This window comes from Zophobas morio, unplaced genomic scaffold (genome assembly GCF_036711695.1).
Source record: "Zophobas morio isolate AGI-343-1 ecotype UQ-CSIRO unplaced genomic scaffold, CSIRO_AGI_Zmor_V1 ptg000006l, whole genome shotgun sequence".
Classification (NCBI taxonomy): Eukaryota; Metazoa; Arthropoda; class Insecta; order Coleoptera; family Tenebrionidae; genus Zophobas; species Zophobas morio.
Window position 1 is genome coordinate 12,722,275 of NW_026972111.1, and position 20,490 is coordinate 12,742,764.

Consider the following 20,490-nt stretch of genomic DNA (forward strand, 5'->3'; position numbering starts at 1 on the left):
ATTAGACAACGTGATAGTAGTTGAAAAAATGTGAATTTTTACGGAAGGTCTGAATGAATTAAAAATAGAACAAATTTCATACAAGGTGTTTTAATGCAGGTCGAATTATGTCAGATGAGCTGCGGCATTCTGTTCATACAGGATTTGGCAATGAAATTGTATTGAATAACCTTAGTAATATTATAACTTCAAACCAAGAAATAAATATCAACAAAATGATGCTTTCTTGTAGAGAAATCAACATTCCCTAAGGTCGTGGTAGAGGTATAAGATTTTAAATATAGCAGAAGACAGTTTTTTGTACTGAAAAAACGAGCGCCGGTTGGCTTTTATCGACGCACGACTTGGTAAAAACCGTGAATTTTTGCCTTGTTTAGTGAGACTGCTTTCACGTTTCTCCGACAGTAAAGTGACAACCCTGAGTACTCATCCGCTAGGGGCCAATATTAGTGAAAAGAGAGTGCATTGTGTTAAGTTTTTAGTGCAAAAGTACAGCAACACAATGTCTTCAGTGGGGCCTAGCGGATCGGGTCGCGGCAGAGGCAGGGATCAGAAGGCGGACAAGGAGTCGAGGACGAACCTGAAGATGTCGAAGGCATCAATGGCCACGTCGGCGAAGAGGATCCAGAAAGAGCTCGTGGAAATCAATCTGGACCCACCTCCAAATTGCAGTGCCGCACCAAAGAAGGAGAAGAACTTGTACCACTGGGTGGCTACGATTATGGGCCCGTCGGGGTCGGTCTACGAGGGTGGTGTGTTCTTCTTGGACATACACTTCTCGCCAGTGTACCCGTTCAAACCGCCGAAAATCACGTTCAAGACGAGGATCTACCATTGCAATATCAACTGTCAGGGCTTGATTTGTTTGGATATATTGAGCGATAATTGGTCGCCCGCCCTCACCATTTCCAAAGTTCTGCTATCCATCAGCTCTTTGTTAGCTGACTGCAATCCAGAGGATCCATTGGTGACGAGTATAGCCACGCAGTATCTTCAGAACCGCAAAGAGCACGATAGCGTCGCCCGAAAGTGGACCAAACGTTATGCTATGTAACTGAAGTATGTGTTAACACTCGTCGATGTTGCTTCCCTTCGTTATAATGGCAAAGTATGGTATTTTCATCTGTCATGATTTATTTTATATTGTTTTGTCTTCATTGTTCATGTATTATGTTCATTAAATTATCAATATGTTTATTTACATAAAGACTAGGATACGAAATTATTGTCTAAAAATGTTTTACTAGTGGAAAAATTTATTAAAATACAATATATAACAGTGTCCTATTTACAGAACCTACAAAATGGCAAAATTATTCATTAATCGGCAACAAACTTCTCAATCCGGCAAAACTCTTAAGCAACTTCTTTTCGCCGGCAGGAACACCCCCTTTGTACACCCGCTGGGTCTCCTCTTTCTCCAAAACGAACTTATCCAGCGTCTCGAGCCCATGCTTCAGCACCTTATGTTTAAACAGCTCTCGATGACTGCTAAAGCACATTGAACACTGCTCACGCTTTAGCTTCAAATTAAGCATCCCCTTCTTATCCACGATCCTCTTCCCGGGACTAATGACACTTGTCGTGCTTGCTTTCGGAGGCGTCAACTGCAACCTCTTGCCCGCGTCTCCCTTAACCCGCATCGCCCTCCTACTGGTCTGCGGCGACTTGACGCAACTCTCTCTCACGTGCTTCTCTAGCATCAGCTGCGAGTAGAAGATCTTCCAGCAGGTCCCGCACACGAACTCCCTGTGCGTCTTCATGTGCAAGGTTAAATTCTGCAACGATGAACACAACTTCCCGCAGGTCTTGCAGTTCATTGATGACGTCTTCGGCGCCTCGGACGTCTTCGTCGGCAACGCCTGCTTCATCTTCTTCGGTGATACCTGCACCGTCGTGCTCTTCACCATATGCTCCTTAGCATTTGATAATAAATATACGCAAATGTAACGTCAGTGATTTTTTTTTGTGTTGTAGTAATAAACTTGTATTTTAGGCGTTAGGTGATTATTTTCTATTATACCATAGAATCAATATTGTTAAGACGTAAACCCATACGCCACCCCTGGTACGACGCCTATGGGTTTTCTCTGTCAAAACAAGATGTCTATTGGGAGATTGGACGGATGAATTAGGTAAGGATGTATGGGTCCAAAGAGTTATTGTTATATGACTAACACAGTTAAATTTGTTTGTAAAATAAAAGGATTTACGTTAAACTATGAAACGTCCAAAAATATTATTTCTGATTCTTACAATGTATAATATTTTACAAAACAAAGATAATATAAAGACTAAAGAACTTAAAAATAAAATAGAATCAAAAGTATTTTTGGTTTTGTTTATGACAAGTGAGTTAATTCTAGAAAACTTTGATACAATATCATTTAGATACTGCTACTTTAACATATTTTTGTTGTTAATTAATAACAAATCAATTGCAAACTATAATTAATACTCCTTTTTTATTGTTATTAGGTAATGAATAACTATTATATCGCACTCCGGCGAGAATAACGTCACATCTAAAAAAACATAAATTGTCAGTATTAGCTAAAATCCAATTGCTTAAACTGTAAACGCGCTTACCAGGCATTTATTGATTCTGGGAGCTCAATTGCTATTATAATCATTTATAATTCTACTATTACTATAGTAATAATAGACAATATAAAAATTGTTCCTAACCAGATGTTTCCCAGGGGTAGAATAAGCCAGGTACTTTGAGTTGTGTCACTTTTCTTGCTTAACAATATTCTATATTCTGACTTGTGACATTTTCTTTTCTAGTTGTGTCAGTTTTCTCGCTTCAATATTTCAAAACTCTATCATCTTCTGCAGCACTTTAAAAAAAAAAACTAAATTTATCACTGTCAAGTTATACCTAATGGAGGGAAGGTTGTGAAAGATTTTATGACAATATTTATAAAACGTAAAAAACACGTTTTTATTGTGAAAAAGTTATAATAACACCTTATCCTTATATTAAAATTACTAATTTAACCATTAATTTAAAATTGTGTTATACAATGCTTCATAAAATTTAGGAATGTGGTTCCCATTTATGAGATCCTGTATGTCGGTTTTTTTTCTGTCGGGAATATTAATTTTTCTTGAATATGCTGGTTTGCAATTCAGCGTTGTGAAATTCACTGGATGCTTTCGTTTACCAAAAACATTTATTTTCTTAAAAAACTCCTGCTCATACGATGTTTTTATATAAATCACACCAGGCTCGTCCTTCAAAACTTTGATGATCTTAATGTCACCCATTTTAATAGATTCGTTTTCAGTAGTTTTGCTAAAATTAGGCCCAATCTGCTGCGCAAGATCTTTCAGGTTTGTAAAATCTGAATGTGACATTTCCATTACCTTGTAAGGTACACCTGTTTTTTTAGCTGAGCGGATTATTCTGGCATATTCCATTGGATGGTATATTGGTCCTGACTTCAAAGCTTGTTTTACAGATTTTTCAATGACAGCATGAACATTGTCGCCCTCATTTTGAGTATGTCCTTTTATTAGGAAGTTGTGGGTTATCGATTTAACAGTAAATTTTTGAACTGCATACAAATACATACTTATAATAAATTTATTTTTTTGTTGTCCACAACAATTATCGGAAAAAAAGATCATTTCGACATTTTCATCATTATGTAATTCAGCTGTCTGTTTTATATAATTCATCACACATGTCCCGATCTCGTTTGCACCCCGGTTCGCCTCTCCTTCGTGCCAAAAGTAACATGCGACATTCTTGAACTGCATGTCACTAATTGTGAAATTATAGCTGTTAATTTTGGACTTGTAATAGAAAACAGAAACTTCTCCACGTGGAGCGGGTAGAACTGCTTGGAGATCATAGGTTGCCAGTATAATACGTTTATTTACTGCTGTTAATTCTTTGTATTTTCTCTTCTGTTCTCTAGACAGTTCTTTTTCTCTGAGATGTGTCTCATACTTTTCTTTGAGTTCACATTTTTCTGCATCTTGGGCATTGTTATAAGCTACGCAGAGCTCGCATTGATCCTTCTTGGGAGTGAAGAAACTTAAATTAAATTCATTATTGAAAATCCTAGAGTATTGTGTCAAATTTCCATAAGAAACGTTGTTTTGAATGCATTGCTCCATGTAGTCACGATGTAATCCTGCTATTGTTTTTCCGCCTTCGATGTACTCTCTTGTGGTTTGGGCTCGTAAATAGTGGCTTTCTATTTTGGGTATACTATTGATGTGTTCACGAATGCTCGCTCCCAAGTCAGGATTTAATACTCTATGTTTTCCATGTTTCCCTCTTTGGTCAGCAGCTACAAAACCATCAGTATTTTTTTTAATTACCGTTCTGATTGGCCGGTCGGTTATATCTAGTGTAGCCTTGAAAAACATTTTGCAGACACGTATGAGTTTTCCAGAAATTGTGAAATAGAAAGCATGATTCAAACCTCGATGACTTCCTTCTCTCGGGTACCTATACGCGGGCCGAACAACATTCATACTTTTGGAGATGTATTCTCGCTGCAGTTGAAGATTTGCTAGATTCCAGTACTGATCAAATATTCTTTGTCGCATATCCTGACTGATCTTATTTGCACATTTTACTTTGCATTTGTCGCCACAAGGTTGCTGAATGGCCCTCCCTCTTACTTCTTTTGGAACTTTTGCAGATGAAAGGTAACCTTTTCCGCTGTTTCTAAGAATTTTTGCTTTTTCTTTTTTCCACTCTGTTAGATTTGCTTTTCTCTTTTTCGTTTTTTTTGGCAGATCTTGATTTTCTGCTAGTTCATTGAGTACTACTCTAACTTCTTCCTCAACAACTACATCTTCAGCCGTACTGCGTTTTCCACGTTCATGTCCTATTTCCGTCAGTTTCTTCTCTTCATAGAAGCTGCTGTCGCTTGTTGAAGAATTATTTGATGTACCATTAAAATCCGGGTCTGCGTCTGAATCATCACCATTTTCTGCCGAGAAAAAGTCATCGGATTCAAATGCCTGCTGTTTCCCGGTTTTCGTAATTTTTTTTAACTTTAATTTTGTTCCATGTTTAATACCGGAACTTTTCCAAAATGAACATTGAGGACTCTGAGGATCGATTGGACTCCTATTTTCTTTATTCCGACTAAACTTCCTAACATTCTCACTTGCAGTCTGTAAACCTTTTGTTTTTTCAATCTGGTTTAGATTTTTTGTTACATTCAAAATTGTACTTTCACAGGATTTTTCCGGTGACATTTTACAGAATTTGTTTACTTCAGTTTTATTTCGCTTTTCAGCTTCATCTTTTGCAGCTTCTCCAATCTCGTTTTGAACCTTGGCAATATCGTCAATCATGTCGTCGAAAGCGGGTTCTAAACGTATTTCATCGATTGTGTGTTCACTGTTGATGTTTTCTTCACCTTTATCTTTTTTTCTATTTGCTAATTCCATTTGTAACAGAGCAGCATTGACAATTTTTTTCCCTCTTGTAGTCATAATAATTGGTCTAAAGGAAAACAAAATGCATAATCAATTAACTATTACAATTCTGTAATAATGAATACAGAGCATCAAGCATAATTACACAACTCTGAATTCTACAAACTTTACGAATGTCAACGAAACACAACTAGAAATTGACTCAACACGAAATAAAACAACGTGACACTCATTTTCTAAGAAAAATATTAAGGGAAATAGTGATCAATTGAAAATTGGGTCCAAAGTACAATAATTGTTCTATCTCAAAAGTTGATTATCTTTTCTGTTGAAAATGAATCATTTACTTGTGTATTTATAAAATAAAAGTGACACTTTTAGACTTCGGACGTACTTAGAATTATTAAAGATTAACTTACCTCCTGCAACAAAAGGGTACTGTTTTAAGTTGTGTCGTTTTTCTTGACTAACCGTCATGAAATTTCGTGTACGAACTCAGAAGTGACACTATTCTTGCTTGATGTAACGTAAAATCTGTCAAGCGGAAAAACGACATATCTGCCCTCTATTGGTGTGTTTTGCTAGTTGACAAATGACACTTTTCCACCTTGAAGATAATAATTACACACATCTCACCAGAGTATTAACTCAACATCACGTTTTTTTTAGTTGTGACGTTATTCTCGCCGGAGTGCGATATATGTAAATGGAAACTTGATATCTCCAAATTTAAAGAAGAATGATGTTTTAATTACAAAATTACCTCGTGAAAAACAGAAATTCAGAAAAAAATATATAAAAAGAATCTTTGTGTGCTAAAATTTTTAATCAAAATATGTCTGTCTAACCACCCTACACCCTGTTTTTCATTAGATAAAGTAAATTTAATAAAGTTAATCATTTTCTAATTTTTATTAATCAAATTAAGAACGAGTCACCCCATTTTTTGTCTCCTTTGTCCTAAACAAGTTGTAATTAACCAAATGTGAATTATAAGATCGAAAATCAAAACTAAATGCAATGTTTTATTTCATAAGTGGAAGCCGAAGCAATAAAAAAGTCTGGACCATCGCACTGTGAGCCGGTTATTGCAAGAAAATATCGTTTACTTTAGTTTCACTGTTTGATTCTCACGTGTACAGTTACGATAAGCGTTATCACTATTTTTTTTTAATTACGAGTTCCTACTTTCGATTCATTCAATTGTCTCGAAAATTTGGGAATGCAGTACTGTTATTATTAGTAAATTGATATACATGTCCTTGGAAAAATGCTGATGACGTCATCACAAGATTTTGTAATGGAAAAACTCACTTGAAACAAACGCATAGCACGTTTCTGTACTTTTACTTGAACATTGCATACATATCTTTATTTTTACTTATAAAAGTTATCGTAAAAAATAAAATTCGCAAAATTAAATCTTATAATTTTTCGGAACAGCTGGATTTAAAGTACTGTACTTTATGAGCGAGGGAAGCTCTATCGAAATAATCTTGGACCACATTTTTTTCTATGATGTTTGATTTTTTATTACGTTTAATATATGGTTCACTAGTGAAAATTTTAAGGTAATATTTTTAGAAGTAGGGTCCTCTTTTTGTGCCTGTTTGCAATTAAAATGGCTGCTGGATACCCCATATTTTTTCATCTAACACCACAATTGTTGTAATTTCAAAACCATAAGGACTAAAGTTGGAAGTTCAGATTGCTATGGGTCAACACTTCGAACATTTATTGCATTAGTAAATAATAAAACGTGTTTTTATTTTTCAATTTGAAGTTTTTGTCTAAACTTTTGTCAAGTGTTAGGGTTACTATGTTTAATGCTCCAATTGTAATTATACTAATATCCAAGATGTATTGTTACGAAATAAATATATACGGACGCCTATGGGTTCTAGTATGTACGACGTACTACTAGTACCTGCTACAATAAGACCGATTTTGGCAAATGACATACCTTCAAAGAAAAGAGAGGGGGGTGATACTGACAAATGACCTACTTTCTAAGAAAATGAAAGGCGAGTAGACGAGACTGGTACTTACTAGGATAAGACTGATTTTGCCAAATGGCATACCCTCTAAGAAAATGAAGGGTAGAGGATATATCATTTGGCAAAATCAGTCTTATCTTGGTAAGTATTGGTCCCGCCCACCCACCCTTTATTTTTTTAGAAGGCCAGTACCTGCTAAGATAAGACTGATTTTGGCTAATGAGATCCCCCTAAGAAAAGAGAGGGCGGGTGGGCGGGGCTAGTACCCCTGTTAAAATAAGACCGATTTTGGCAAATGACATACACTCTAAGAAAAAAGAGGGCGGGCGGCTGGGGCTAGTACCTACTAAGATAAGACTGATTTTAGCAAATGACGTATTGTCTAAGAAATTTAATTAAATAAATTATTTTAAGAAAAGACACTAAAGGCTCCAAAGCACTTTCAAATTCTTTCCAAGCAAGAATACCTAGAACCTCAAGATTGTTTTAAACTTAAAAAAAAACGGGGTCCCAAAATTAACTCAAAAACAGGTCAGGTCAGAATTTTCCAAAAATGGAACACTAAAATCCTCCAAAATTGTTTTAAATAATTTACAAAAAAACCCATGGGCTCCCAAAATAACACACCATGGGTAAGTACCCAAGAGTCTCTCGAATTAAAAAAATAAAAACACTGTGGTACTCGAGACTTTTCAGATTCATAAAAAATAAAACAATAAAAGCTCAAAAGACTTTTTCAAGTTCATCCAGCAGCAAACCACTAGAGGACCTAAAATTAACTGCAAACATCTTAAACGTAGGGTTTTGAAAACTTTGACAATTTTTGATACGTCAAACATTTTTAACTGCTTACTCGATTTTTGCTAATTTGTATTTTCGCTTTATAAACATTGTTGTTAAATGGAATTTTATCAAAGTATTACAAAAACAACATAACCGTATCTTTGCACTATTTTATTCAAAAAATATTAGGCCCTTTCATTCTATCATTTATGACAAATCATATGTGATTTAAGCTTTACTGTCATTTTGACACTTTTCAAAAATCTATTTTGTCAAACGATGCCTTTGATATTATTAATATCCGGTGTATCCGACAGATATGACACTACTGTCAGTGAATTAAGGTTATCTAAATAAAGCACATTTTACAAGTTATGACATTAGTAAATAACAACTGCCCAATATTTTTTGATTAAAACTGTACATTCTAACTGGAATGGTAACTAAACATGGTCATGGGCGAGAGAAATATTAACTAAAAATTCTATTAATAGTTATTGTGTTATATAATGATAATGTGTTGTTTAGTTGTTAAACCAATTTTAAAATCATTGTAACTCCATTAAAATGTGAGAAGAAATTTTTTTACTATTTTTCCCAGACTCACCAGTTGATTGTTAAAAGCATAGCAGAGTTAATCCGTCATTTTCCAGACACCCGGTATATTCATATTTAAACTATGTACACTACAATTGTTAGACCAAATTATTCTCTCGTAAACTAAATAGTAAATAGTCATTTCCAAATTAAATACAGTTATTCTTTTAAGTAAAATGCATATACTTGAAGTATTCCCCTTGTCCACTCAGTATAATAGAATGTGTTAGTGTTATCATCATTACGAACCAACCTACGAACAAATAAATAATATTTTCACTATATGTCGGGCACAAGAACAACGACAAGAGTTTCATATCTCTTTAAAATAAATCTTGGATTACTACTTATTTTGTGAGCAAAATACAAAAACGCGCGAAAGCATAGGGGAATTAAATTATTCTAGATTTCCAGAGACTTAAAACTTAAACTATTATCCATTCACGATCTTTTTGTAGTAAAGTAGGCTTTGATGTTTTTTCTTTAAGTTGGATACCCTGATTTGATGATTTAGTTTTTTGTCTGTCAGTAGTATTTTCTGTAATGTAAAAATATGCTGTAAAATATTTTTTTATTTTTTTTTTCTCATAGGTGGGAACATCAACTGTGGAGAAAATTTTATCAACAGGGGACCAAAATTTAAAAACATCACTATCTGGCAAACGAAAACCAACGGATTTATTTACAAATTATATGTTTCGGAAAGACCTGCAACGAAAAATTCGGCAACTTAATGAAAAAAACGAATATTTCACTGTAGATACTCTTTTGGCATATTCTAGGGAACAGTTGGAATTTAAAGGGGGGCGAACCACATCATACAAAATTCAGTCAATGGGTTATAAACACAGGGAAGTAAATGGTTCCAAATTCTATGTGAACAAAAACATGTCGTTGCAGCCAAAATTACTTTTTTGAGTACATATTTACAGTTTCTAAATTCTTGTGAAAATTTGACTTTCGTGTATTTGAATTGCTAACTGCAGAAAGGGGACATGTCCCATTTTTTACCACAATAACATTCGTACATAATCGTGTTCTAGAGGTCTAAACACATCTTTACTGCAAAAACGGGCCATGTTTAATGATTTAGCTCGGGGCTACAAGCGGATGAAATTTACGGTTACAGCAGAAAAGGGATATGTCCAGGAGATATCGACTTTCTGCAGTAAACACCGTGGTCTCAACGTCTTGCGTTATTCTTATCCAACACGACACTCAAAAACATGTCTTACATGGTAATTTCTTGTAGAGAAGTAAGAATTTTGCAATTAAGCTACGCCCTTTTGGCTCACGACGAATAAAAAAATCATCACAATTGAGATAGGGTGGGTGGGCGGGGGCTTATATTTTGCCCTTTTTTCTTAATCTCCGCAGTCATCTTTTCACAACAAAAATTTAAAACATGTTTAAAATGGTAAATTTTTGTAGGGAAATATAGATTTTTCAGTGATGCTTCACTCCTCGGCCTGGAAACGAATGAAAAATTCATCATTAAACTAAGCCCCACCCACACCGGCCGCGAACTCAATAGTGGAGAAATTTTCATTCGTTGCCAGACTGGGGGGCGGAGCATAATTGCAAAATTTGTAGTTCCCTACAAAAATTTACCATTTTAAACATGTTTTAAATTTTTGCTGTGAGAAGATGACTACGTATATCAAGTGCAAAATTAGTATAAGCCCCGCCCACCCACCCTATCTCGATTGTGATGATTTTTATATTCGTCGTGAGCCAAGAGGGCGGAGCTTAACTGCAAAATTCTAATTTTTTTAATTATTATTCTTATCCAACACGACGCTCAAAAACATGTCTTGCATAGTAATTTCTTGTAAAGAAATAAGAATTTTGCAATTAAGCTACGCCCTTGGCTCACGACGAATAAAAAAAATCATCACAATTGAGATAGGGTGGGTGGGCGGGGCTTATATTTTGCCAATTTTTCTTAATCTCCGCAGCCATCTTTTCACAACAAAAATTTAAAACATGTTTGAAATGGTAAATTTTTGTAGGGAAATATAGATTTTTCAGTGACGCTTCACTCTTCGGCCTGGAAATGAATGAAAAATTCATCATTAAACTAGGCCCCACCCACACCTGCCGCGAACTCAATAGTGGTGAAATTTTCATTTGTTGTCAGACTGGGGGGCGGAGCATAATTGCAAAATTCGTAGTTCCTACAAAAATTTACCGTTTTAAACATGTTTTAAATTTTTGTTGTGAGAAGATGACTACGTGTATTAAGTGCAAAATTAGTATAATAACTAGCCATCAGCCAGAAGAAAATGACGGATATAACAAACACTTTACGATTTATCCCAGACGCTTATAACGCATTTTGGCAGGAGATTGCTACTTGGCCAACTGTAGAACAGGAGCGCGATAATGATTAAGTTTTTTAGTCAGATATACATATAACATGTTTGTGTAAAATTATAACTGAAATAAAGCTGTTTTTTGTGTTTTTTTTTACCTTTTTTTTCATTTTACTGCAAAAAGGGGATATGTCCAAGTGTCAAATTTGACAGCCAAATTGACCCAAAAAAAAAACCATGCATTTAACCAACACTCGTTGATAACTGAGAACATAGAGAACCGACAATTGAAAACGGGGATCGGAAACAAGTAGTTGTAAAAATCTGAGACGTTTTATTCATTTCCTCGACATTTTGAAAAATGTGATATATCCCCTTTCTGCAGTTAGCAATTCATTTAAATGAAACATGGATCTATCAAAATGGTTCGTCCATTGGTCGCTGGGTGCACGATACTGATCTAAAAAGCAATCCCACCAAAATTAAACGTGAAGGATCAAGGTTTACTATTCTCCACGCGGGTTGTTCAACGGGGTTCTTGGATGGTTGTAACAATTTTTTAAATTCAAAAAATAACGATAAAGACTATCATAAAACGATGGACGGGACTTTTTTTTTCAAAATTGGGTGGTTAATCAGCTCATTCCTGCTTTGGCAAAATTGAATCAAAAATGTGTGGTGGTTTTAGACAATGCACCTATCATTCGGTTCAGTTGGATAAACCACCCATTTTTTCTAGTAAAAAATGTGAAATGCAGGAATGGCTCTTTAAACATAGTATTGAATTTGACAAAAAAATTTCGAAGAAACAGTTGTGGGATTTAATGAAACCCTTCAGAAACAATAGAAAAAAAAAATATTTGGTAGACGAGATATTAAGAGAAAGTGGCCATGAATTTCTTAGATTACCTCCGTACCATTGTCAATATAATCCAATTGAAATGGCGTGGGGATTTTGTAAGAACTATTACAACAAGCATATAAATTCTCAACCTTCATTAAAAAATAGGGTGGAGAATTTATGGCTTCAGGCGCTTTCTAAATGTACTCCAAGCATGTGGCAAAATTTTTGTAAACATTGTGAAAAACTTATTTTGACAGACTGGGAAAAAAATATGGGAAATCTTTCGTACGAATCTATACCTCCTTTCATTATTTCGCTAGGTGAATCTGATTCAGAATCTAAATTTGAAAATAACGGTGATGATACAGATTTTCATAACGAAATAATGGAAATGGAGTGAATTGTAGCTTGTCGGGGGGTGATATTTTTACGCATCTTTCATTCTAAATTTACCAAGGTATAGTATGTGAAAAACTACCTGACGTACAACAAAATAAGTATAATTTTAGTTAGATCATCCATGTTGTTACTTTGCACCAAATTTTAAGCATTTTCATTTTTTGTTGTAACTCTTCATGGACTGGAGAAGGCGTATAGTAATGTTCTTATTAATAAGCGTTTGGAAGTACAGTAAAAGCAAATAAAGGGCACTTACGTAAGCATTAGTAATAGCTATATAGATAAATCATTCAATTTAAGGCCGGAAAAATGTTTCAGAAGAGCTACAAGCACTATCAAAGCACTAGAGCAAGGTTGTTGTCTTTTATCAACCCTTTTAGTAATCTTAGAAAAGTGAAAAAAGAAGTTGGAAGATATGGAAATAGGCTGTTCACAAAGGTTGAAATTTCCATTTCTAAGAGTGGACGAGCAGAACGAACTGATGATTGAGAATTAAAGATGAGATGCTAAATGTGGCATGCGACAATAGTCGTATGTAGAACCCCCATTCATATAAAAACAATGTTTACACTTACTAAAAGCCGAATAACTGTTTTAGATAGCGTAAAGTTTTATGCTTTCTAAGAAATGGGTACAGTTAACTTGCTCATTGCTACTGAAAACTGAAAGTATCGGCAACAATGTTTATATTTGTGGCATATTTTATAACCATTAATTTAATAAAACATAACCTAACGAAAGAAGTTCAGGGAATTTTTACTCTTCTGCATCGAATACCAACAAACTCACTAGATTTTCATGGCCAATCCTACTATATCAAAATCATGAACGGATAATAATTGGCGGGTGGTTTGAAACAAACGGAGAAATTAAAAATTGTAATAAATTTGAATTTGGCGCCAGTAGCGGTTGTTTGGCGTCAAATTCTTGAGATGGGTTATCCTTACCACGATCCTTAGAACGCTTTCTATGCAACGCTTTAAGAATACAACTGAGAATAAAATGCGCATGCGTGCATGCTAGTTATTTCGTTTCTGCTGTCAATACGGAAGGTGGGGTGAAATTAGAATTGTTAAAAATACAACAAATTTCATACAAGGTGATTTAATGGAAGTGGAATTGTGTCAGATGAGCTGTGGCATCTTATTCATACAGGATTAAGCAACAAGCTTGGTAATATAACTTCAAACCAAGAAATAAATATAAACAAAATGGCTTCTTGTAGAGAAATCAACACTTGTAAAGGTCGTTGTAGAGGTATAAGATTTTAAATCTAGCAGAAGACAGTTTTTTGTGCCGAAAAAACCAGCGCCGGTTGGCTTTTATCGACGCACGATTTGGTAAAAAACCGTAAATTTTTGCTTTGTTTAGCTCGACTGCTTTCACGTTTCTCTGGTAGTAAGGTGGCAAGGGAACCCTGTCTACTCATCTCGTACCCCAGGAGGCGACATTAGTGAAAAGGAAGTGAATTGTATTAAGTTTTTGGTGCAAAAAATTCAGCAACACGATGTCTTCAGCAGAAGCTACTGAATTGGGCCCCGACAGTGGCGATCAAGCGGCTGTCGAAGATCAGAAAGAGGCGAAGGAGTCGACGTCGACCACGCAGACCTTGCAGGGGGTGGACACGGCGGCGAAGAGGATTCAGAAAGAGCTCGAGGAAATCACACTGGACCCACCTCCAAACTGCAGTGCCGCACTGAGGGGGGACAACTTGTATGAGTGGAGCGCCAAGATTAAGGCTCCGCCGGGATCGCTCTATGAAGGCGGCGTGTATAACATGCACATAAACTTCCCGCCAGAGTACCCGTTCAGACCGCCGGAAGTCACGTTCACGACAAGGATCTACCATTGCAATATAAACCTGCAGGGCTCGGTTTGTGTGGATATGTTGAAGCATAAAAATTGGTCGCCCGCCTTCACCATTTCCAAAGTTCTGTTAGCCATATACTCTTTGTTAGCCGATTGCAAACCAGATGATGCGATAATGGGAAGTATAGCCCAGAGTTATCTTCAGACCCGCGAAGAGCACGATCGCATCGCCCGACTTTGGACCCAACGTTATGCTACGTAATTGAATTACGTGTTAGCAATTCCATCGATGTTGCTTCCCTTCATCATAATGGCAAAATATGGTATTTTCAGTTGACATGATTTATTTCATGTTATTTTGTCTTCACTGTGCATGTATTATGTGAATTAAATCATCCACTACATGTTTAGTTACATAAAAATTAGGATACGAAATTACCCTCTAAAAAATATACTCTTTTGGTAGTACATAATATTGTAGTTATAAATGTCAGTGAATTTTTTTTTATGTTGTGGTAATACATTTGTCCTGGGTGGCCAAACAGAATGTTGTATTATGATTACTTTTTACGTAAACTTGTATTTTAGGCACTAGGTGTTAAGTTCCTCTTGATTATTTGCTATTAGAGTGTAGGATAATAAATGTTCTTTCTCTTTCGCTAGGTTAAAATTATTGGAAAGTATTAACCGTTACGGTAAGATCGTGGTCTCTATATGATGTTAGTTGTATGTGGATTAATATAATTTCAATTGGAATGAGAATTTCTTATTGGTGCAGTTACTTTCCCATACCGCTTGTGTACTTTTTTTTTTACAAAATGAAGAGAATATGGACTATTCTGCTTGAAGTGGGGTACTGTTCAGTTTAATTGTAACAATAAAGTTCTAGTATGTAACCAAAAAAAAAGGCTTAAGAACCAAGAAAAGTATAACGCAAAAAAAGTAATAAAGATAGGTTATGTTCTCCAAGAGCTGTTACTGTTGAATTAACTCCAAAGATTAACTTACACACATATTACACTAAATAAAATAGTTATATAAGAATGGGGAGAGATTTACAAACAACTTTAGCGCAAGAACTATGTAACAAACTTGAATGAATTTTACCCTAAACGAGATTGTAAATATAGAAAGAGTATTAAATGTTCAAATAAGTCGTGTACAGTCGAATGACTCGAATGTTTTAATTGTATAACATATTCAGGGCCTAAAGAGATATAAAAGTATATTTACATAAAAATGGAAACCATTTTAATATACCCATGGTACAAGTAAGGTAATCAATGGTATGGCAGCTATCTATAGTCAAACAATCGTATTACATTATGATTTGTATCTATCAGAAAACACAGATCAACATAAATGCAAAAATTGGTCGAAAGTTTTTTCGACAGAACTTCCCTCGCATCTAAAGTAGGACCTTAGACGTCAAGATTTTTGGAGAAAATCAGCATTCCAATTTAGTTATTGGAAGCATGTTAAATCGTTAGTCAAGAGTTATCCGTTGATGCTCCCCAGAGTTGTAATTTTTCAATATTTCGATTTTTCGACTAATTTATACTTCGATTTCTTAATTTTTCCATGTTTTAATTGTTCAATTTTTAAAATTCTAGGTTTTTCGAGTTTTCAGCTTTTCTATTTTTCAATTTTCCGAAGTTTTAAATTTTCGATTTATCGAATTTAGATGTTTTCATGTTTACATTGTTCAATTTCTCGATTCATCAGTTTTTCAATTTTAAACTTTTTTTCTCGGCTTTCGACTCTTCGATTTCTCGATACTCTGATTTTTCGATTCCTCGATGACTGTTTTTGAATTTTTCGATGTTTCGATTTTTGCATTTCTCGGTTTTTCAGGTTTTCGATCTTTAAATTTTAGATTTTCGAATTTTTACTTTTTGATTTTTCAGTTCTTCAATATCACTATTTTTCAATTTTTCAAATTTTGACGTTGCTAAATTTTCAGTTTTCCGATTTCTCAATTAATCTATTTTTGATTTTCCCATTTCTCGACTTCTCCAGGTTTCTACAGTTCTCCAATTCTTCGATTTTTCGACTTTGCTTTTTTGGTTTTTCGATTTCTCAATTTTCCAGTTTTTTCATTTCTCAATTTATGGATATTTCTTTCAGTTTTGGGATTTTTCAGTACTTCGTTTATTCGACTTTTCGATCTTTCGGCTTCTGGATTTTTCGATTTTTTATTTTTAAATTATCGAATTTTCAATTTTTTGAAATCACGACTTATCCAGATTCGGATGTTTCGATATTTGAATTTTTCAATGTTTTAAATTTTAGATTTTTGGATTTATCGATTTTTCAGTTCAATATTTCTTTTTTTTCATTTTTTCGATTTCTCAATTTTTTCAACATGATCAATTATCAGTTTTAGGAACTTTTCAATTTCTGTTTTTTTTTTTAATTTTTCGATTTATCGAGTTCAGATGTTTTCATGTTTCGATTGTTCAATTTCTCGATTCATCAGTTTTTCAATTTTAAACTTTTTTTCTCGGCTTTCGACTCTTCGATTTCTGGATCCTCTGATTTTTCGACTTCTCGATGTCTGTTTTTGAATTTTTCGATGTTTCGATTTTTTCATTTCTCGGTTTTTCAGGTTTTCGAATTTTAGATTTTCGAATTTTTATTTTTTGATTTTTCAGTTCTTCAATATTACTATTTTTTAATTTTTTTAAATTTTGGCGTTGCTAAATTTTCAGTTTTCCGATTTCTCAATTAATCTATTTTTGATTTTCCCATTTCTGGACTTCTCCAAGTTTCTATTTTTCAGTTCTTCAGTTCTTCGATTTTTCGACTTTGCTTTTTTGGTTTTTCGATTTCTCAATTTTCCAGTTTTTTCATTTCTCAATTTTTGGATATTTCTTTCAGTTTTGGAATTTTTCAATATTTCGTTTATTCGACTTTTCGATCTTTCGACTTCTGGATTTTTCGATTTTTTATTTTTTGGATTTTCAGTTTTTCGTTTTTTAAACATTTTTCAATTTTTCGATTGTTTTATATTCGATTTCTCAACTTTTCAACTTTTCGATATTTTAATTTTTCAATTTTTAAAATTCTAGATTTTTTGATTCCTCGAGTTTTCCATTGTTCTTCTATACATATTTTAATTTTTCAATTTTCCGAATTTTTAAATTATCGAATTTTCAATTTTTTGAAATCACGATTTATCCAGATTCGGATGTTTTGATATTTTGATTGTTCAATCTCTCGATTTATCAATTTTTCAATTTTTAACTTTTCGACTTTTCGGGTCCTCGATTTCTCGTTCATTTGATTTTTTGATGTTTCGATTTTTGGATTTCTCGGTTTTCGATTTTTTGCTTTTCGATTTTTCGATTTTTGAATTTTCCGATTTTTCAATTTTCCAAGTGTTTTAATTGTCGAGTTTTCGATTTCTCGATTTGTTGATTTTTCAGTTTTTCAATTTTCAAATTTTAGATTTTCGAATTTTTATTTTTTTGATGTTTAGATTTCTCCATTTTATTTTAACTTTTCAGTTTTTAAAATTTTAGGTTTTTCGATTTCTCGAGTTTTCAGTTATGTTATATTTCAACTGTTCAATTTTCGGAATTTTTAAATTTTCGATTTTCCATTTTTTTTAAATTTTCGATTTTCCAATTTTTCGATGTTTTAATTTCTCGATTTTTAAATTTTAGATTTTCCAATTAATATTTTTTTTATTTTTTCATGTTTGGATTTCTCGATTTTACAATGTTTCGATATTTGAATTTTTCAATATTTTAAATTTTAGATTTTTCGATTTTTCAGTTCAATATTTCTTTTTTTTAATTTTTCGATTTCTCAATTTTTTCAGCATTATCAATTATCAGTTTTGGGAACTTTTCAATTTCTGTTTTTTTTTTAATTTTTCGATTTATCGAATTCAGATGATCATGTTTCGATTGTTCAATTTCTCGATTCATCAGTTTTTCAATTTTAAACTTTTTTTCTCGGCTTTCGACTCTTCGATTTCTCGATTCTCTGATTTTTCGATTTCTCGATGTCTGTTTTTGAATTTTTCGATGTTTCGAATTTTGCATTTCTCGGTTTTTCAGGTTTTCGATTTTCAAATTTTAGATTTTCGAATTGTTATTTTTTGATTTTCAGTTCTTCAATATTACTATTTTTCAATTTTTCAAATTTTGACGTTGCTAAATTTTCAGTTTTCCGATTTCTCAATTAATCTATTTTTGATTTTCCCATTTCTGGACCTCTCCAAGTTTCTATTTTTCAGTTCTTCAGTTCTTCGATTTTTCGACTTAGTCCAGTCATTTTAGGATAAAAAAGAGATCAATCTCGGAATGAGAGATAATAAGCTGAATTTTTGTATATACCTTAATTTTGGCGTTTTAAAAGTTGTGTCAAAAGTCTCATAAAATCTCGTGTCTGCGTCGTAAGTTATTCAAGGTCAAAGATGAAGAAAAATAGTTTTTTGCAATTATCTCGGTTTCTATTGCTCCAGTGATATTAACATCTATTATCATAATTGTAGAGCACAAAATTTGGGACAAATTTTATTTGACATATTTTTTCATGCGCTCAATCGTTTTTGAGATAGAGGGCAGTGAGCGCGCAGCGCTCATCCATACGTACTGTAATGCAATCAACCGTGAATATCTATTAATACTACCTTGAATTTTGAAAAATTTGTGTTATTTATCAATTAATACATTGTATTTAAACATTTTACATATTTTCAACATATTCACTGAATAATACTTACCTACTTTGTGTAATTAAAAACGCATTTAATGAAATATTTATTGTATATCTCAATTTATTTACATATATCTTTAAAATGTGTAAGGTTTTAAATACTTATTTTTCTATCATGATTATAACTGGAAGGTCTGGAAACAACGATTCAGGGCACCGAGGATGATAACGATGAAACAGAAGTTCCCGAACGTCCAGAAGATGACGGTGAAGAAGAAGAAAATTAATACTTTTGTTCTTTAAATTATTAAAGATTTCTAGATTTTCACTGCAATTCAATTTCAATCGTAAGAAATGTACAGGTACTGAACAAAGATAAAATTAAAATACATTAACTCGTTTTACTTCCTTAAATTTTTACTTTGAAAAAATTAATATAACTTTTAGATATATAATAATATAACAAGTTTAATATATTATCTAATATATAAAAAGTTACACATTTGAAAGATAAAGTACTTAGTTATTTTTCTACTTAAAATCTACTTTCAATAAATTAAGATATACATACATACAATAAGTGTTTCATTTAAAGAGTTTTTAATTCCACAAAGTAGGTAAATATCATTATCATTAAATGAATGTATTGAAAATATGTAAAATGTTATTAAATGCAATGTATTAACTGATAAATAATACAAATTATTCATAATTAAAGGTAGTATTCACAGATATTCACGGTTGATTGCATTACAGTACGTATGGATGAGCGCTGCGCGCTCACTGCCCTCTATCTCAAGAACGATTGAGCGCATGAAAAAATGTTTCAAATAAAATTTGTCCCAAATTTTATGCTCTACAATTACGATAATAGATGTTAACATAATTGGAGCAATAAAAACCGAGATAATCGCAAAAAACTGTTTTTCTTCACCTTTGACCTTGAATAACTTACGACGCAGACACGAGATTTTATGAGACTTTTGAGACAACTTTTAGAACGCTAAAATGAAGGTATATACGAAAATTCAGCTTATTACCTCTCATTCCGAGGTTGATCGCTAATTTGACTGGACTTTTTCGATTTCTCAATTTTCCAGTTTTTTCATTTCTCATTTTATGGATATTTCTTTCAGTTGTGGGATTTTTCAGTATTTCGTTTATTCTACTTTTCGATCTTTCGACTTCTGGATTTTTCGATTTTTTATTTTTAAATTATCAAATTTTCAGTTTTTTGAAATCACGATTTATCCAGATTCGGATGTTTCGATATTTGAATTTTTCAATGTTTTAAATTTTAGATTTTTGGATTTCTTGATTTTTCAGTTCAATATTTCTTTTTTTTCAATTTTTCGATTTCTCAATTTTTTCAACATTATCAATTATCAGTTTTGGGAACTTTTCAATTTGTTTTTTTTTTAATTTTTCGATTTATCGAATTCAGATGATCATGTTTCGATTGTTCAATTTCTCGATTCATCAGTTTTTCAATTTTAAACTTTTTTTCTCGGCTTTCGACTCTTCGATTTCTCGATTCTCTGATTTTTCGATTTATCGATGTCTGTTTTTGAATTTTTCTAATTTTTGATTTTTGCATTTCTCGGTTTTTCAGGATTTCGATTTTCAAATTTTAGATTTTCGAATTTTTATTTTTTGGTTTTTCGGT

At 33.2% G+C, this 20,490-nt stretch overlaps 4 protein-coding genes across 5 annotated transcripts; 2 read left to right on the top strand and 2 right to left on the bottom strand.

The window, feature by feature from the left end:
- Positions 1-270: 270 nt before the first annotated feature.
- LOC135123645 (ubiquitin-conjugating enzyme E2-24 kDa-like) lies at positions 271-14,912 on the top strand. 2 transcript variants are annotated; one of them, XM_064048481.1, is made up of 3 exons: positions 13,346-13,520; positions 13,573-13,687; positions 13,747-14,912. In XM_064048481.1, exon 3 carries the CDS (start codon positions 13,855-13,857, stop codon positions 14,416-14,418), a length of 564 nt encoding a protein of 187 aa, XP_063904551.1. In that variant the 5' UTR covers positions 13,346-13,520; positions 13,573-13,687; positions 13,747-13,854; the 3' UTR covers positions 14,419-14,912. The 2 variants fall into 2 exon arrangements, with proteins under 2 accessions (XP_063904552.1, XP_063904551.1); XM_064048482.1 differs by lacking the exons at positions 13,346-13,520; positions 13,573-13,687 and adding an exon at positions 271-347.
- Positions 503-1,054, top strand: LOC135123119 (ubiquitin-conjugating enzyme E2-24 kDa-like). Its single transcript, XM_064047631.1, has one exon. The coding sequence runs from the start codon at positions 503-505 to the stop codon at positions 1,052-1,054; it is 552 nt and encodes a 183-aa protein (XP_063903701.1).
- On the bottom strand, positions 1,314-1,910 carry LOC135123840 (zinc finger and SCAN domain-containing protein 21-like). The gene has a single exon (XM_064048717.1). It carries the CDS (start codon positions 1,908-1,910, stop codon positions 1,314-1,316), a length of 597 nt encoding a protein of 198 aa, XP_063904787.1.
- Positions 2,967-6,033, bottom strand: LOC135123644 (uncharacterized). Its single transcript, XM_064048480.1, has 2 exons — positions 5,832-6,033; positions 2,967-5,479 (listed from the first exon to the last, which is right to left on the bottom strand). Exon 2 carries the CDS (start codon positions 5,467-5,469, stop codon positions 3,007-3,009), a length of 2,463 nt encoding a protein of 820 aa, XP_063904550.1. The 5' UTR covers positions 5,470-5,479; positions 5,832-6,033; the 3' UTR covers positions 2,967-3,006.
- Positions 14,913-20,490: the final 5,578 nt, after the last annotated feature.

Coding starts and splice junctions, on each gene's coding strand:
- LOC135123119 (XM_064047631.1), top strand. CDS start 503: ATGTCTTCAGTGGGGCCTAGCGGATCGGGTCGCGGCAGAGGCAGGGAT.
- LOC135123644 (XM_064048480.1), bottom strand. CDS start 5,469: ATGACTACAAGAGGGAAAAAAATTGTCAATGCTGCTCTGTTACAAATG.
- LOC135123840 (XM_064048717.1), bottom strand. CDS start 1,910: ATGGTGAAGAGCACGACGGTGCAGGTATCACCGAAGAAGATGAAGCAG.
- LOC135123645 (XM_064048482.1), top strand. CDS start 13,855: ATGTCTTCAGCAGAAGCTACTGAATTGGGCCCCGACAGTGGCGATCAA.